Source organism: Nycticebus coucang, chromosome 18 (genome assembly GCF_027406575.1).
Source record: "Nycticebus coucang isolate mNycCou1 chromosome 18, mNycCou1.pri, whole genome shotgun sequence".
In the NCBI taxonomy this organism is placed as follows: Eukaryota; Metazoa; Chordata; class Mammalia; order Primates; family Lorisidae; genus Nycticebus; species Nycticebus coucang.
This window is the reverse complement of record NC_069797.1, coordinates 78,352,232-78,370,065: the sequence shown is the minus strand read 5'-3', so window position 1 is coordinate 78,370,065 and position 17,834 is coordinate 78,352,232. Positions and strand designations below refer to the sequence as shown.

The following is a 17,834-nucleotide window of genomic DNA, read 5'->3' as shown; positions in this document are numbered from 1 at the left end:
AGGGCTTAAACAGATATTTCTTCAAAAAAGATATACAAATGATTGATAAGCACATGAAAAGATGCTTGAGGTCATTACTCATTAGGGAAATGCAAATCAAAACAACAATAAGATTCAATTTCATATCCACTGGGAAGGCCATAATAACAATAATTTTAAAAAACAGAAAACGGCAAGTGTTGGCAAGGATAAAAAGAGATTAGAGCCCTAATACATGGCTAGTAGGAATGGAAAAATGGTACAACCACAGTGGAAAACAGACTGGGAAAGCCTCAAAAAGGTAAATGCTGGGTTGTCCTGTGACCCAGCAACTCCGCTCCTGGGCACACACCTGAGAGAACAGAGAACCTGTCTGCACAAAGTCATGTGCATAAACACTCACAGCAGTGTTACACATGACAGCCAGAAATGGGGACAGCCCAAAGGTCCATCAACAGGTGAAAGAGTAGAAGTGTTTTATGTCTGAGCAATGAGACAGTATTCAGCTATAAAAATGACTGGGTCCCTGACATGTGCAGTAACAGAGGTGAATCTCGGAAACAGGGAGCCAGACCTAGAGGCCACACACTGTGGTTCCACCTGTGTGGCGCCCAGAACAGGGAAGACCCCAGACAGAGCGCAGGTTGAGTGCTGCCGGCACCGGTGGGAGACAAGGAAGGGTGACTGCTGATGGGAACAGGGCTTCCTTCTGGGGCCATCAAGATATTCTGGAATTAAGACAGTGGTGATGGTTGCAGAAAAATGCGAATATTCTAAAAACCACTGAATTGTATATGTTAAAATGGCAAATTTTATTTTATGAGAATTTTATGTCATTAAAAAAAAAAAAATCTTAGGTCAGGCATGGTGGCTCACATCTGTAATCCTAGCACTCTCGGAGGCCAACACAGGTGGACTGCTTGAGCTCAGGAGTTCAGCCTGAGAAGAGGGAGACCCTGTCTCTACTAAAAATAGAAGAACTAGCCGGGCACTGTGGCAGCACCTGTAGTACCAGCTACTCGTGAGGCTGAGGCAGGAGGAGCACTTGAGCCCAAGAGTTTGACAAAGTGAGACCGTCTCAAAAAAAAAAAAAAAAAAATCTCCATTATGCATCACTCCAACAACTAAATCCTTGACATCTCAGAAGCTGTCCAGCAGCCTTTTTAAACCCCCAAGTTCACGGCTACTGGGACACGTAGTTTTCTCTTGCACAATGAATCAAGTACCACAGACACTCTTAACACGACCTGCCACGGTTATCCTCCGGATCAGCACTCTCCACAGGGCTGGAATGTTAACCTCACAACTCCCCGCATGGCATATGGTGAGCACATGGCGGGCTCCTCCTCGCCATGTCCAAATTTAGCTTTCCATCCTTATGTGGCACAGCTCCACTTTCTGACTTAGCAGCACTTCCACCCCTCGCCTGGCACCTGCCTGTCCCTCCAGCCGTCTCTCATCACTCTGTATCACGGCCTGGAGTGACTAGGGGAAACCCACGCCGCCCACGAGAGCTGCGAACCTGACAGCTGGGCTTCAGTTTTAGTCCTCAGACTGACAGTGTGGGGTCCTCGCTTGCAAGTTTTCACACACACACACAGCAACTCCCTGGTTAAAAGAACAGGATGACAAGAGATGTATCCTGGAGAGGCTTGTTAAGGACAGAGTTAAGCCCTTATTTCTCTCTAAGGTATTATATTTAGTACTCTGAGCAGGTCAATTAGTCGAGGAGAGCTAGGAATGGAGTTTCCAGGAAGGAGAAGGGCTAGATGGCAGGCAGTCATGGGTAGAATGTTCTGGGACTGGCCGTAGACATATCTATGGGTAGCCTCCAGTGTGGACAGGATCTGCTGACCAGCCACTACGGCCCCCTTCCCACCAGTGCAAATACTTTGTAATTTTACCCTCCCCTTTACGTTTATAAATCTTTTGTCAAAGTTACATTTCTAGGAAGTGGCAGAGCCAAACTCAAGCAAGTCCTGTCCTCCCCTGCCAGGGCAATGGTGGGAAGGAGGCGCCCTTTCTCAGGGCGCCCTTCCCCCCAGCATGGGAGGCAAACCTGCCACAGGGGGCAAAGAGAGAATGGCCAGTCACTGGCCTGGCGGGGGAGCGTTAGACACAGAGACAGCGACAGCACCACCCTCCCTGTGCAGCGAGGGCTCAAACTTTCTGGTGAATCCCTTCCAGCCTGCCTCCGAGAGTGAGAGTCCAACCCAGGGGTGGCAAGTATGTGGCACTTCCCAGGATGATTCTACGGGGTTGAAATCCCTAAAGTGTTCCATTTACAAGACAGGCTATTCATCCTCCAGACAGGTTGCAAAATGATACTTTTCCTTCTTCTTTTTAAAATGCATTTGATTTGCTTTAAAAGGAATTTATAGGTCACATCACTAAGGTGCTCTGAGTGACAGCAGGAGGTAACAGCTTTTATGCTCTCTGGGGGAGTTAGAAAAGGTCTGGTATAAACTGGTTTTCAAAATCTAAGCTCCATTTCCAGAAGGCTTTTTCTAACACCATGGCCTTTGGGGACAGAGCAAGGCAGGAAGTGCGTGGGCAGGACTGACTAAGACAACTTTCGCTTAAGAGCGTAAGTCAGAATCCTCACTGCATCCCGGACCAGGAAAAGCTGTCAGGCAAGAAGTGATAAAAAGAAGGGAGAAGATAAAGTATAGAAACATCACTGGGGCCAAAGCAAAATATAAATGAAATGGTACAGGTAAATTCTTAGCTTTCTAGGCAGTAAGCAGTTAAGTGACACTGTCAAAGCCCACAGCAGTTAACCCAAGACAACGAGAAGATGCTGGAAGCTGCCCTCTACACTGACATGCAGTTTTTTGTTTTTTTGGTTTTTTTTTTTTGAGACAAAATTCTCATTATGTCGCCCTCGGTAGAGTGCAGTGACGTCACAGCTCACAGCAACCTCAAACTTTTGGGCTTAAGAGATTCTCTTGCCTCAGCCTCCCAAGTAGCTGGGACTACAGGCGTCCGCCACAACACCCGGCTATTTTTTGTTGCAGTTGTCATTGTTGTTTACCTGGCCAGGACTGGGTTTGAACCTGCCAGCCTCGGTGTATGTGGCCAGTGCTGTAACCACTGTGCTACAGGCACCAAGCCTGACATGCAGATTTAATGAGGGTGTCCCACAACACGTACTACGTGAGCTGGGAGCCGTGCATCAGCCGTCCTGCTTGTGGCTATGAGTCCTCATTGGCAGATTGCCACAAAAACACAAAATAGGCAAGCCCCACCTCCAGAGCCATCTGGAAGGGAACCCAGATTAGTGAGGGCAAGAAGAGGGAGAGCCAGCCAGCAGGGGGGATGGCAGGCTGGGGATGGGTGGTGACATGATAATGGCATCAGGGTGGCATGCCAGGGAATGGTGCCAGTCACAATTATAGGGCCACAGCTGAACTGCACCTTCTAATGTCATCATGTGAAAGCACCATTCAGGACTAACGGCTGAGTGATGGCCCACAACCCTGAGCAGCACCTCCCAGGCAGGACACCATCCTAAGGTGACTCAGCTTCATCCCTGATTATCTACATTTGACTCTGAAAATCCTAGAAAAGGTGGAACCCAGTTAACTGCATCCCTGTACAAAATTCATCCAAACACTGAGGGGTGAGGAGGAGGGGCTGAGGTTGCAAGCAGCATAGTCAGCCTGGGGAAAAGAGCGGCAGAGAGCAGGACCAAGCAGCCAGCCTCTCCAGAGCCCACCCCACCACCTGACTGGGACAGCTCCTACCCTAACAAGTAGCAGTTTGGGAGTTTAGTTTTGAGCATTTCACATTTTTCACGAGTGACCCCAGATTGTCCCTCTGCAGTATACAGTCAGGCAACAGCCCTGGTTCAGGGAGGGGGAAACTTGAATTCCAGTTACCCTAACTACAAACCCCAGTGAAATACAGAGTCACACATATAAAAGGTTAAGTTCTGCAAATAAGACCTGTGCCTGAAAGCCAAATGTCCAACACAGAAACAAAACCGTGCGCCCCAGGCCTCCTCAGCCTTGTGTCCCCAGACCTGCCGCATAGGAAGGTGACCGCCAGCGTCATTTCCTCCTGAGCAGCTCACAAGGCTGCGCACAGTGCTGTCCTCAGTATCAGTCTCACAAGGCTGCGCACCGTGCTGTCCTCAGTATCAGTCTCACAAGGGTGTGCACAGTGTTGTCCTCAGTATCAGACTCACAAGGGTGTGGACAGTGCTGTCCCCGGTATCAGACTCACAAGGGTGCACAGTGCTGTCCTCGGTACCAGACTCACAAGATGTGCACAGTGCTGTCCTCAGTATCAGACTCACAAGGGTGCGCACAGTGCTGTCCTCGGTACCAGACTCACAAGGTGTGCACAGTGCTGTCCTCAGTATCAGACTCACGAGGGTGCGCACAGTGCTGTCCTCGGTACCAGACTCACAAGGGTGCACACAGTGCTGTCCTCGGTATCAGACTCACAAGGGTGCACAGTGCTGTCCTCGGTACCAGACTCGCAAAGGTACACACAGTGCTATCCTCAGTATCAGACTCACAAGAGTGCACAGTGCTGTCCTCGGTACCAGACTCACAAGGTGTGCACAGTGCTGTCCTCAGTATCAGACTCACGAGGGTGTGCACAGTGCTGTCCTCGGTACCAGACTCACAAGGGTGCGCACAGTGCTGTCCTCGGTATTAGACTCACAAGGGTGCGCACAGTGCTGTCCTCGGTACCAGACTCACAAGGGTGCGCACAGTGCTGTCCTCGGTACCAGACTCACAAGGCTGCACACAGTGCTGTCCTCAGTATCAGTCTCACAAGGGTACACACAGTGCTGTCCTCGGTACCAGACTCACAAGGCTGCACACAGTGCTGTCCTCAGTATCAGTCTCACAAGGGTACACACAGTGCTGTCCTCAGTACCAGACTCACAAGGGTGCTCACAGTGCTGTCCTCAGTATCAGACTCACAAGGGCAAGCACGGCACTATAATCAATACCAAGCAGGGGTGGTCATCAGGGAACATGTACAGTGACTTCGGTTTGGCTACCGAACCAGGTCTGGCAGCAGCTTTGTTCTGGAACTTCTCCCCAAGTGTACTCTGCCCAGCAGGAAGAGCTACAGATAGCATACTAACCTTACAGTGAATCCGACTTTCAGTCCGTGACCAGGGATTAACTGAGACACACCTGAGAAGCATGAGGAGCTGAGGGGCAGCTGAAGCTTAAGATCCACATAACATAATTCACAAGGATTGCTATGTGTGGATAACTAGGAATTGCCAGGTATCTCAAAACGACTCTCATGGCCACTCAGCTTCCTGAAGACACCACAGCGACCACAACTTTCTTGCCGCCATGGCCACTCACAGGCTTGGTTGGGATAAGAGATCCTTCTGCAAAGAACACTGATGATGGAAAAGTGTCTGTCCTAGACACACACATTGGACAAAAGGACACAGCTGGAGGTTATTCCAGCCACCTGCCAACAGGAAGCTTCACCAAATATCTTTGCCATCTTTAGTAAATGATGAACATTTCCCCCCGTCCATAAGCTTGTTTTTAAGCCACCAGAATGAAAACTCACCCCGAGTAAAGGAGTGTGGCCTCTGCCCTTGCTTGGAGCACAGCCTCTGGGGACAGACAGACACAGACAGGGAGACTCCACCTGTTTGCTTCTCCCCATCTGCTCCAGCTCCTAACTTACATCCTGCACTAAGCTGTCAGAGCCCCACTCTGTTAGAGAAACTCTCAGGAAGATAAATTCCTCACTGCAGACTCCCAGAGTTATGCTCTCTCACGCCCACCGCCCGACAGAACTCCCCACTGAGGCCGGTGATGAAGCGAGTGAGGTTTCACTGCAGAATTTTCCACGGGAACGACAGCTGGCATTTTCCCCTCAATCTCCTGCAGAACAGAAATTTATGCACCAACAAGGTAATAAGGCAAAGTCTTAAATTTAATCAGAAGAAATATTTCACCAGTGGCAAACTGATAAATTATTTAGAAAAGGGCTCAAGGGGCTTGGCAAGGAAATATGGGCCAGATAGAGTCTGGCAGCCTTCAGGAAAAATGTAACAGCCATGGTTTCTCTAAATTCCATCAGGAACCAGAATCATCTACATCAAAACATACCGTCTTGAACAGTTACAGCTAGAAAAGCAAGGGGCAGTCTCTGCACCCTCACACAACAAGGACACCATCAGGCTTCCAGGCCTCACTCTTGGTGTAGCTGAGGGAGATTCGGGGGTCAGTTTTCTGCACATCCAGGGATGGGAGATGTCTGTGAGGTAACAGACACTCCCTAGTCCCATATATGACAACATGGAGATTACAACTCCAGCAAACATTAATGAAAATGACCTTACTACAATCTGCCCAACCTTTGTGAGTCTTACAATAAAGGACACAGAGAAAGAAAACCAGATGTACGGGTCTTTACATCAGAAGTCTACGAAATATAATAACATTCCCATTGTTTTATTGCAGATGGCACATCAACCTCTCTTTATTACTGCAGAAACGCAAGAGCTCTGTGGAGTGCAATAAAGTGGTGTGTGTTTGGCTTTGCAATGCTTCAAAGGCCCCTGATTTACAGTCAGGGACCAGGCACCTTGCACACAGACATCTGAGCTTAGTAAGTGCCTCATGCTTTGTGTAAACTCTGTAAGGCAGCGTAAGGTTTGTCTCAGACTGAGAACCGCTGCTGTCAGGGCCAGGCCTCCCTCCCACTCTCCCACAACACACAGGAAGTTACGACAAGCAGAGAGCTGGGGCACACGCACAGGAACAGGGTCTGTCATTACTGAGTGCACCTGGTGCAGCCCACATTTGACATCAGAAACTAGTCAGAGGTACTCTGTGACTTCCTTTACCTTTAGGCTCTTTCCAAAGTAGATGAGCCCCACAAAAATGGTTTGCAGCAGAAAAATTTTTAACATTCTTATCATACTCAAAAATGAATGCAATAGTCTCAGCAGTCAAAAAGAAAATATGGAGTACTCCCTGTTGTGGTTCTGCTTTCTGACTGCAGGAGTGTTCCTAGGAACAGCTTCTTTCCAAGCTGCAGCTGAAGCTTCTTTATTCCAGATCCCACTTAATAGACCCAGATGGTTCGATGACACCCTTTCCTGAGCAGTCTATCATTTTTACACCTTCTCCATCTCAGTAGCCCTTCGAACTACCTCTTATTCGGAAAATTATTTCACTGATCCAGTCTTGAAATCCCATTGACTTTTACAAATGTTCCCAGACCTAAAGACCACCTCCCTCCAGAGAAGTACACCGTTGTACGCCTGTGCTCACCGTCCAGGGACAGCGGTACCACTGCCGTGGGACATGGTGCTACACTGCCCTCCATCTGTCTGTGCTCATCTACCTGCATGCAGACACTGCCTGCCTTATGTCATAACGCTCTTCCAGATGCCATGAAAGACATCTGCTCCTAGGCAGAAATTTAGATTAAAAATAAGAGATCCTACTTTAGAAGATTCCACTTACTGTCAGCTAGTTCACACTAGTTGACACCTCCCAAACTAAACTAATAATAAAGCTGGCAGTAAACCAACTCTTAGCACTCAAAGAAAATTATGTATAATACCAAATGGAATAAACATACAATGTCTTGAAATATTAAACACATGTATTCTGAAAGACTGTATTTTCTAATGTAATAATTCATTTTAAAAAAGGAAGTAATTGAAAACAGAAACTCATCTATAAAGAATTCAACCGGTAGACCTGAATTTATCTGCTTATGTTCTTTTTTAAACAAATGTATCTAGCAAAGAGCAAAGGCACGAAGTCACACTCAGGAGATGGCCAGAAGTAGCTGAGTCAGAAAGGCACTCCTTTAAATTTATACAGTGTTGGCGAACAACCTCCCGGATGCCAGTGACATCAAGCCTTCCAAGATTGCCACTCTGCACCACTCTCCCTTAAGTGCCGTCTCACCTTGCTGAGATCCTGGAGTACCTTCAAAGTCCTCACTTCTTTGTACTGAGAACACCAGGCATCTCGACTATTTTTAAAGGACTACGCCATCAAAATCTCTCTCCAGTTCTCATCCAACCCCCAAGTACACGGCACTCTCAAGCAAAAAGCAATGACTTTTTATATAAACCATCAAAAAGTAACAAGTTTGAGAGAGGGAAAAAACCTTCAGGCATATATCAAAATAACCGCTAGGAAACTGCTTTCTGAAGAATAAAAGGCCATTATTAATGACTTGACAAGTTAGAAATGCAAAGAACAAAAACACACCCTAAGACAGGGTGATGTTTCCTAACAATCAGCCAGCTCACTGCTATGAGCAACAGCAAAAACTACCTGCGGGCATTGTTAAAGGCAGAAGTAAATTCATTTTTGGCTATTCTCTTACTCTAAGAATGTACATAATATACAAGGAATTCCCTAAATTCTAGATCCCATGGTGATAAATGACCCACAAATCAAAATCTCTACCAGATTAAGTGTTCAACAGGTGCTATGAAGCATTTGTTTCCACTGGGCTGATACAAGAAGGGAGAAGCAACCCACAAGGGGTGCAGGGCTGAGGCCACCTTCTCAGCCGCCTTGCTCATCACCCTCCCTTAGATGGTCCCACACGAGCCCACCACACAGAGCTGAATAAAAAGGCACTTCCATAGATGCCCACAATTTCTAAAACACTATGAAATTTCTCAAATCCTTAAGCCAGTTAACGAGAAAAGCCAAAGGAAAGGGGAGCTTTGGTGTTTTACAAATAACTTGACATCTACGGGCAATTTGACACAGTTATATTCTATGCCACATATCTTTAAAAAAAAAAAAAAACCTGTAAGATATAAGCAATAAAAGACACTAATTGGTAACTGGCTCTCTGAAAAGAACCTTTTGAATCAAAGACAAAGCATATGATCGGTGTCAACTTTTGAATGTGGTTTTTTATTCCCCTCAACTCTTTGAAGACAGGAGGAATAGCTCTAACTAGTTGAGGATGCAGAAGGGTTACTAAATACATCTTCTGACAAAAATTAAAACCGTAATTTAAGAGCAACATGACAAATATTTTTTCTTTTCTAAAGATTTGGCAAAATAAATCAGGCTATTCAACGCCTGCCTCACAGCCGAGCACGTGCTGGCAGGCGGCACGGCACAGCGAGCCTCGAACACACGGGGACGGCAGCGCAGCAGGTCACTCGAGGTGAGCATCTGCAGAGAACTCCCGCTTCAAACCAAAGACTTTAAAACCAAGCACCAAACTTTCCCTGTAGGAAAGAAAGGGAAGAGCGAATGAGAAAGCTTACCCGAGGCTGCCAGTTCTCGTATTGCTTCTGCAAATTCGCACCGATGGTTTCCAGAGCTTTCTGAGGACCCATGGACAGAGGATCTGAGGGAGCAATGAAAAGGAGAAAAGTCTTTACATATCCACTTCCTCTCTTTTAGTCTCCTCTTACAAAACACATTTCACAGCCACCTTGGACTAAACACAACAGCCTGTGGCTGACGTTTGTTTAAGCAGATTTATGAAACTGCTAATGTGCCCAGACTGATGTGCCCATCAAACGGGTGTTATCACCATCACGGCCGCAGTGCTTGTTTCTTTTCCGCCCACGTCTGTTTATATTTCAGCACCTGCAGCTTTCTTGCACTCTGGCTGCTTTATTCCTGGGCTGCTATCTGGCTTTGCATGAACAGGCTGAGACTGTGCTTCCCTCAGACAGAGGCCCTGCACAGGGAGCCCAGCAGTGAGAACAGCATGGGCCTGTCCTTGGGTTCAAGGTCCAGCTCTTGTGTGCACAGGAACAGGAAAAGAAAGGAAAGAACAAGGAGGTGATATACTTTTTTTTTTTTTTTTGGAGACAGAGTCTCACTCTGTTACCCGGGCTAAAGTGCTGTGGAATCAGCCTAGCTCACAGCAGCCTCAAACTCCTGGGCTCATGCGATCCTCCTGCATTTAGCCTCCAGAATAGCTGGGACTAAGGGACCTACAACAAGGCCCAGCTAGTTTTTCTATTTTTAGTAGAAACAAGGTCTTACTCTTGCTTAGGCTGGTCTCAAACTCATGAGCTCAAGCAATCCTCCCTCCTCGGCCTTCCATAGTGTTAGGATTACAAGCGTGCCCAGAAACTGCAAAAAAAAAAAAAAAAAAAAAAAAAGGGTGGCGCCTGTGGCTCAAAGGATTACAAGCGTGAGCCACCGGCCCGGCCAGAACAAGGAGGTGATACACTTCTTAAAAAGTTCCATCCATGCTCTCAGCTCTCCCACAAAAACTCAGCTTTACAGTGTGCCCATCCATCTCAGGAGTGGCTTCTAGAGCTGCTAGAACCAGAAGTTCCCAGCCCTGTTTGGTCTCAGGACCCTTCACACTCTTTAAAACCACTGAGGACCAGAAGGAGCCTTTGTTCATGTGGTTGCATCTATCAGTATTTACTATATTCAAAATTAAGGTTTTTTTTAAAATTTCTTCATGCATCTTAAAAATAACAAACCTAGTTCTTTTTAACATGAATATTTATTATAAAAAAAACTCCCCCCCCCCCCAAATTAGTGAGAATAACATTGTTGTCCATGTTTGTGTCATTAGGAAAGACAGGAGCTCCTTAAACTGCTGTTCCAGATAATCCCGGCTCCTCATGCTACACTATCTTAACAGTGGCCATTTCTTTAAAAGCATTTGCAGCAGTGTGTGAAACCACACAGATGAGCGAATTACGTTCTCACATTACATTCTCCACTCTGGGCTGCACCCCCAGGGTCATCGTGCACTGGCTGTTTGGAGAATACTGGCTTACTGACCTATGCAAATCTTCTATTTCACTCTCTAATATTAAAAAAAAACCACACTCATTAAATCCACCACGATCTCAGCAGAAAAGCATTAAGAAGCCACCAAGTTCACAGTGGCAGATGCAAGGTCTCCAAATCCTAATTTTTCTTTGAAATAGCAAATTTTATCACTGACAACAAATACTTAGTTACTTTCCTTAAAGTGACGGCTCATGCCATGCGCTTTCCAGAAAATGTCTGCCACAGACCCTGCATCTGTCTGCTGGGGGCAAAATGACACAAATAGCATCGCAGGCTACTCAGAGATCCTGTATGGCAGGAAGGGTCAGTGGATGCAGCGAACTTCACTGCTGTCTGATTTTAAGGAATTCCATAGCCACCCCCCTGACCAGTCAGCAGCCTCAGCACTGAGGCAAGCCCCCACCCCACCCCCACACCAGCAAAAAGGTTACGACTTGCTGAAGGCTCAGATCATCAGTAGCATTTTTACATTAGTCTGTGCGTTGTTGGTTTAGGAACAATGACGATGCAGACTTAGCAGCCTGCAGGACTCACACACGTAACTGTGGCACATACTGGGAACCAGAACACTCCTGTGCAGTGTCTCCAAGGCATGCCTATGCAGCAACCAGTATTATGTGGGGTTTTTAGCTTTGTGCCTGTGTTACTTTGATAAAAGAAAAAGAAAGAAAATGAATCACAAAATTAAGTAACAGGATTTTGTCACCAGAAGGGATCTCTTTTACCCATAGACAAATCAAAGTCATCACAGACTTTTCGACACAGAGATGGATGGCTGTCGAACAGCCTGGTCTTCACCAGCTCCTCTGGCCGGCTGAGGAGAACCTGGTGAAAACCGGGTCACATCTAACTTCTCTGGAAGAATTGTGGAAAATCTGTTATAATCAATAATATAGGGAATTAAATGTTCATCTTAATCTTCATCTCTCTTTGTTCTGGTAGAAACAGATTTCTACAGTCTCAAAAAAATCACATTGACCTAAATCAACCCTGCTATAATCTGAACCACAAGACTAGTAAGAGACAGAAATGGACTGGGATCAAAAAAAATTAAGGGCCACAAGTGTATAAACAAAGCAAAGGGAAGCAGACAATAGCTTTAAACAAACAGAAACCAGGCCGAGGGCAGCGGGCTGTGTGCATACAGTAACTGCAGAGCTGGCTGGAGAGCCTTTAATTCATTCATGCCCACGGAAATGCAGCAGCCAGGTGCTGGGGGACTCCTGGCTACAATCTAGAGTGACAAGAACAGAATCGGCCTCCCAGTACAGAGATTAAGGCTTGTCCACGCAATAGCAGTGGCGGTTCTCCAAGCATGCCCTGCAGGGAGCTACAGAGAGCCAAAGGTGCAGGCAGGAGCCAGGATTCCCAGCCTACAGGATGCTGGCTCTTCCTGGAACCTCAGGGCTGGAAAACCCAGGTCCTTCACCCACAGCACCCTCCCCCCAAAGAAGGCAAGTGGAAAGAGCCCCAAGAAGGAGGGAGCAGATGCCACATTTCCTGGTGGACCTAACAAGGTCCCCATAGACACCTGGGCTTCCTTAGAAGAGGCCGCCCAGCAGAGGCTCCCACTCACCCTTCCCTGGCTCAGACCAGGACCTCTGCCCCCACAACGGGAGCGCGAGAGCAGCTCCTCAGCAGACAGTGACCAACCAAGTGGGGCTGCCACCTCCTGCCCACTGAGAGTCCCTGTGGTCTGCTGGTTTTATGATTTCCTCCCAAGAATATGACACTACATGGGAGAGGAGAAGAAATGAGAGGTGAAAGGGGGAGAGAGAAGGAATAAGGACAACTAAACAAGGCCCTTATCATTCAACTCAAAACCATTTAAATGAACTACAACTAAATGCCTGGGAGAGCACTGCTGACCATGTTGTCAGTCTAACTTGGGACTAGGGGAGGGGGAGGTAGACAGAACATAAATTTGAAGTTATGCTTCTATAAAAGATAACTTAGGGGTTTGAGAAGTTCCCATAAGTGGCTCTTGTTAAGTGCTATGTATACAATGGAAACATATTAATACAAAGGACAATGAAAGCCTGGGGGTAATCACTTTAAGGTAAATTGTGACAATTAACAATTTAATTCACAATTTAAGCTGAAATATGAAAATTAATTGAAAAGCCTTTTTCCCCCCCTGTTGCCCTGGGTAGAGCCCCACTGTGTCATCATAGCTCACAGCAACCTCCAACTCCTGGGCTCAAGGATCCTCTTGCCTCAGCCTCCCGAGTAGCTGGGTCTACAGGTGCCCATCAAAACACCCAGCTAGTTTTTCTATTTTTAGTAGAGAGGGGGTCTGTCTCTTGCTCAGGCTGGTCTCACTCTTGTGAGAAAAGCCTTTTAAATAAGTTTGTCCTGCCCTGGGTAGACCTGCTCCCACCTGTGAACAACTAGTTTCATCTCCAGTCCTTGGGGTACCGGTCAAGTGTGCTTCCCTTCTCACCTGCTTTTTCAGGCTTGTTTAGTTGACCCCTACAACTTTAAAACAATTCCTCACAGTATATTCATATATACACAAGAACATTTTTAATTGTAGCTCTGTCCTGTAACAATTCTCTTCTAATATCTTGCTGGGTTCCTATTTTGCTTTCAGAAGAACCTGGGAGAGAGAATAGAATGTGTATGAGTGAGATTATGAATGGAGTGGGGAGGTGGGTAGAAAAGCGGTAACTGGCATTTGGATAAAACTTTCAACTTTTAATAGATTTTCCTATCTGTGAGATTTCCAGCATAACCCTGGTATGCTCTCACCATGCATAGAATTTTATACTCAAAGAACTTAGTCCAACCTCCCCGGTAAGACAGGAGAGGAAGGGGAAGTTTAAAGCAGCCAAGTGACTTGGTCCAAGTTGCAAAGCTAGGACAGGGCTGGCATTCAGCCAACCTAAACAGGTGGCACCTTCCTTTTTTTTTTAGCCTCCTCACTTTCTCCAAATACGCAGGGCTTCACTGCTCCTCCTATGCATTTCACCTTCAAAACAGCTGGTGTTGGCCCTTTGTCGAAACAACAGAGGCCTACAGATCCTGCTCTGTATGCCTGGATCTTGCCCTTACTCTGTAAACCTACCTTTCTCTTTCTCAATAAACCTTGTTTCATGATTGCCTTAAAAGGAAAAAAAAAAAAAAAAAAAGGTTGGCATTGCACCAAGAATTGCCCACTATCCAACCCCAGCTGCACCACACCCCCTCACCCCGTCACCCTGATTCCGGGCCGAAGCTCCTGAGGGGGTGGTGCCGGTGCAGGGCCGGTGACCCAGCCCTCAGTTCCTCCCAAAGATGGGCACAGGCCGACCGCTCCTCAGGAGCCTGCAATGCCAGCTACATGCTCCTGTTTAGATAACGTGGGGAGTAGAAAAGATTGTAAGCATGGAGGGGAGGTTTGGAGGGGCAGGACTGGGACCCTGGTCACCTGGGAGTGATCAGGAAAATGCATCAAGCCCCTGCACCCGCTCGGTGCTACTCTGCAGTATGCTGGACTCAGTACAAACCCTGTTAAAAACAAACCTGCAGACTCACCCCTCAAAGCTTTGTGCTTCTTTGTGCCTTGTGTGTGGAAGACACTTAATAAATATTTGTTAATTGACTTATTAACTAAGTACTGCCTACTAGATCAAGTGCAAACTTCTGTGTGCGTCTTTCAAGGACTCTGCACTAATTAGTTGCGTATCACTGAATAACTAATTTTTGACTGAGAAAATACATAATGACAAAAGTGCTCCTTTGAAGTTAGAAACCATTTTCTTTTTTTACTGACTGTGTTTTATTAACCATGATGCTGTCTCCACACTGTATAGATGGCAGGGCATGTAGGGAGAGGCCCACCACCTCACTCAGCTGGAGGGGAAAGCACACAGCCATGGGCTCCCGGGGGCAGACCTGCAGCGCTCAGTGTCTGCAGATCCCAGGGCAGGAGCTGTAATTCCACAGGAGCGATTTCTACAATCTGACCCATCTTACCCACTGAGCCTCGCTGCCCACAATACCTGCTAAATACAGTGGAACCTCCACAGCTGACCAGCTGACCACCTCCCTACATTGACCACCTTCTTACTGTGCATCTCAGGACAGCAGGCCTAGTTCCTCATTCCTATGTTGTCTATCGCTGTATTAGACAAGACCAGGATCTGGATGGATTTTCAACACATTGAAGGGTATGAATGGGATGCTGTGTTTTAAAGTACAGACCTTGGGGTTTACAACTCACTCTGGAAAGCAGAGGGGGTGCAGGCTCCATGCCACCACCCTCTTTCAGCAATGAGAATGAGGCGAGCAACGTGGTCAGTAGTCTGGTGAGCAGTCTGGTCAGCAGCCAGCGGGGCTTGGGCTGTGCTTGCGCCCATTGTAGTAGAGGCTCCACATTCTTAGTGCCATTAGTCGGTCCTAGTGTCTGTTAGGGTTCTCCAGAGAGGTATGTGTGTGTTTGCATGTGCGTGCAGAAAGATTTGCTTCGAGGACCTGGCCATGTGGTTGTGGGGCTGGCAGGTCTGTGATCTGTCAGGCAGCTGGCAGGTGGCTCACCCACTCTACCACCAAACACAGACCATCCCCCACAAGTGTGGGACCAGCATCATTCCTGAGCCTTGTTCCTGAGTGGGACCGTTTTAGTATTACTGTTGTAGCATTTAATGTTGGGCCATAAAACAAAACAGCCTCTCCCCTGATTCTCTGAAAAGAGACAAATGTCATTCTACGAAATGAAACAGCACCTCATTACCCAGAGGAATGAGAAGCAGGGATGGGAGAAGAGCCTTCCAACAGGGCCAGGCAGAGCGGGCCAGGCAGAGCGGGCCAGGCAGGCACTTGCTCACAATGCCCCGCCTCCTGCAGGGCCTGGGGGCACGGCCCGCGCCAGATGTGGGGAGCATCTGCAGTGGGGAGCTCTAGTAGGCAGGCCCCTCAGCGCTCCAGAGCAGCCTGGGCGCTCACCTCTCCTTGGTGGTCAGCACCTGGACAAAGCAGAGGCCCTGAAGTAGAGGCGGCCAAGCTCCCACTCAACAGCACCTTAGTGTGCTGGGCACTGTGGAGGGACTGGGCGTGGGGCTACGGTCTAAACCTGTCCTCCAAGATTCACGTGTTGGAACTTAAGCCCCCAGTGACAGTATGAAGAGAAGGGCCGTGAGGAAGTGACTGCTCAGGGGCCTTCTAGAGGGGCTGGAGGGAACTAGCCCTTCTGTCCCTCCCATCATGTGAGGACGCAGAGCTGCACAAAGAGCATGCGCTTACCACACACTGAACAAGCCAGAACCTTGACCTTGCACTTCCAGCCTCCAATAACAGTATGTTGCTGTTATTTATAAATTACCAGGGACATTGTTACAGTGGCACAGACCAAGACAGGTGTGGTGGGGTTTAGGGTGAGGGCTCTGGGCACCATTACACTGAGGTAGGGGCAGGTGCTGGGTAGTGGTTGTGTGTTGTGGGGGGCAGGTGCCGGGTGGGGGCTATGTGTTGTAGGGGGCTCAGACCTAGGCATAGAGATGAATAGTCAAAAATCTTTCGAAAACTGACAATCCGGTGAGCTAGTGAGGCTGCAGAGCAGCTGGAACTCTTCCAGGCTGCCGGCAGCAACGCAAAATGGCACAGCAGAAAAACCCTAGTCTGGCAATTCCTTAAAGAATTAAACATGTATCTACTTAACACGTGATGCAATGATCTCAGTCCTAACTATTAAACCAACGGAAAACATGTCCACACAAGGATCAAGTGCTTACAGCAATGTTATCCATAATTGCCAAAACTGGAGACAACTCAAACTCCATCAACTGGTAAACAGATAAACTCATTGTGCTATATCCATTAAATGGAATGAATGGAAAATCCACTAATATATCCAGCAGCATGAATGGATCTCAAGATGAATTCTGCTAAATGAAAGAAGCAAATTACAAAAACTATCTGATTCTATTCACATAACATTCCACACAAGGGAAAAATGCAGGTACAAAAGTCAGGTCAGTGGCTGCCCAGGGCTAGAGAAGGGAAAGAACTGTTTACAAAAGGGCCAGAGGGCCCTTTCTTGGCATAACAGAAATAATCTATACACTGTGGCATTTGTCACACAACTGTATGTTTGTCAAAGGTCACAGAAATGTACACCTACAAACTGTAAATTTTACCATATGTAAATTATATCTCAGTAAACCTGATGCTTAAAAAAAGAAGTAGGCACAGTATGTAACGGCTAAGAACACAGACAGCAGATATATGCAAACCATGTATCTGATAAGGGCCTAACACCCAGAACATACAAAGAACTCCTACAACTCAACAACAAAAAATCCAGTTAAAAAATGGGTAAAGAACATAAATAGACATTCCTCCAGAGAAGATATACAAATGGCCAATAACCCCATAAAAAGAACCTCAACATCACAAATTGTTAAGCAAAGGCCAATCAAAGCCGCAACAAGCCCAAAGGCACAGGGGCGGGAGCCTGTAGTCCCAGCCACTTGGGAGGCTGAACAGGAGGAGGACATGAACCCAGAATTCACAATCAGCCTGGGCAACACAGCAAGACCTTGTCTCAAAAACAGACAGACCAACAACAAAACCCATAAGGAGATCCACCCCACCTGAGGATGGCTGATACCAAGACATAAAGTATTGGCAGAGATATGGGGAAATTAGAACCCTCTGTGTTGCTGGTAGGAATGTAAAGTGGTGTAGCTGTTGTGGAAACCTAAGCAATTCCTCAAAAGTTAACAGAATTACTACATAACGCAGCAATTCCGTTTCTGGGTATATACCCAAAGGAACTGAAAGCAGGAACCCAAACAGGTATTTGTATATCACCAATATTCACAGTGGCATATTCACAATAGCCAAAAGGTGAATTATTATGCAGCCTTAAAAAGGAATTAAATTCTTGCATGCCACAGCCTAGAAGGACCTGGGGACATTATGCTAAGTGAAATAAGTCAGCTACAAACAAATACTGTTGATTCCACCCATATGAGGTACCTGGAATGGCCTAATTCACAGACACAGAGTGGAATGATGGCTACCAGGGCCTGAGGGAGAAAGGAATGAGGACTGTGTGCTGGGGATGGAGTTCCAGTTTGGATGGTACAAAGTCCTGGCAACGGATGGTGATGA

The 17,834-nt window shown here is 47.0% G+C and overlaps 1 protein-coding gene across 2 annotated transcripts in view; it reads right to left on the bottom strand.

Moving 5' to 3' along the window:
* Positions 1-17,834, bottom strand: part of RPTOR (regulatory associated protein of MTOR complex 1) — a 333,344-nt gene that overhangs the window by 239,206 nt on the left and 76,304 nt on the right. For both annotated transcript variants that reach the window (XM_053568488.1, XM_053568489.1), the window contains exon 3: positions 9,236-9,318. In XM_053568488.1, coding sequence (XP_053424463.1) covers positions 9,236-9,318 — 83 coding nt within the window. The remainder of the gene's footprint in view (positions 1-9,235; positions 9,319-17,834) is intronic.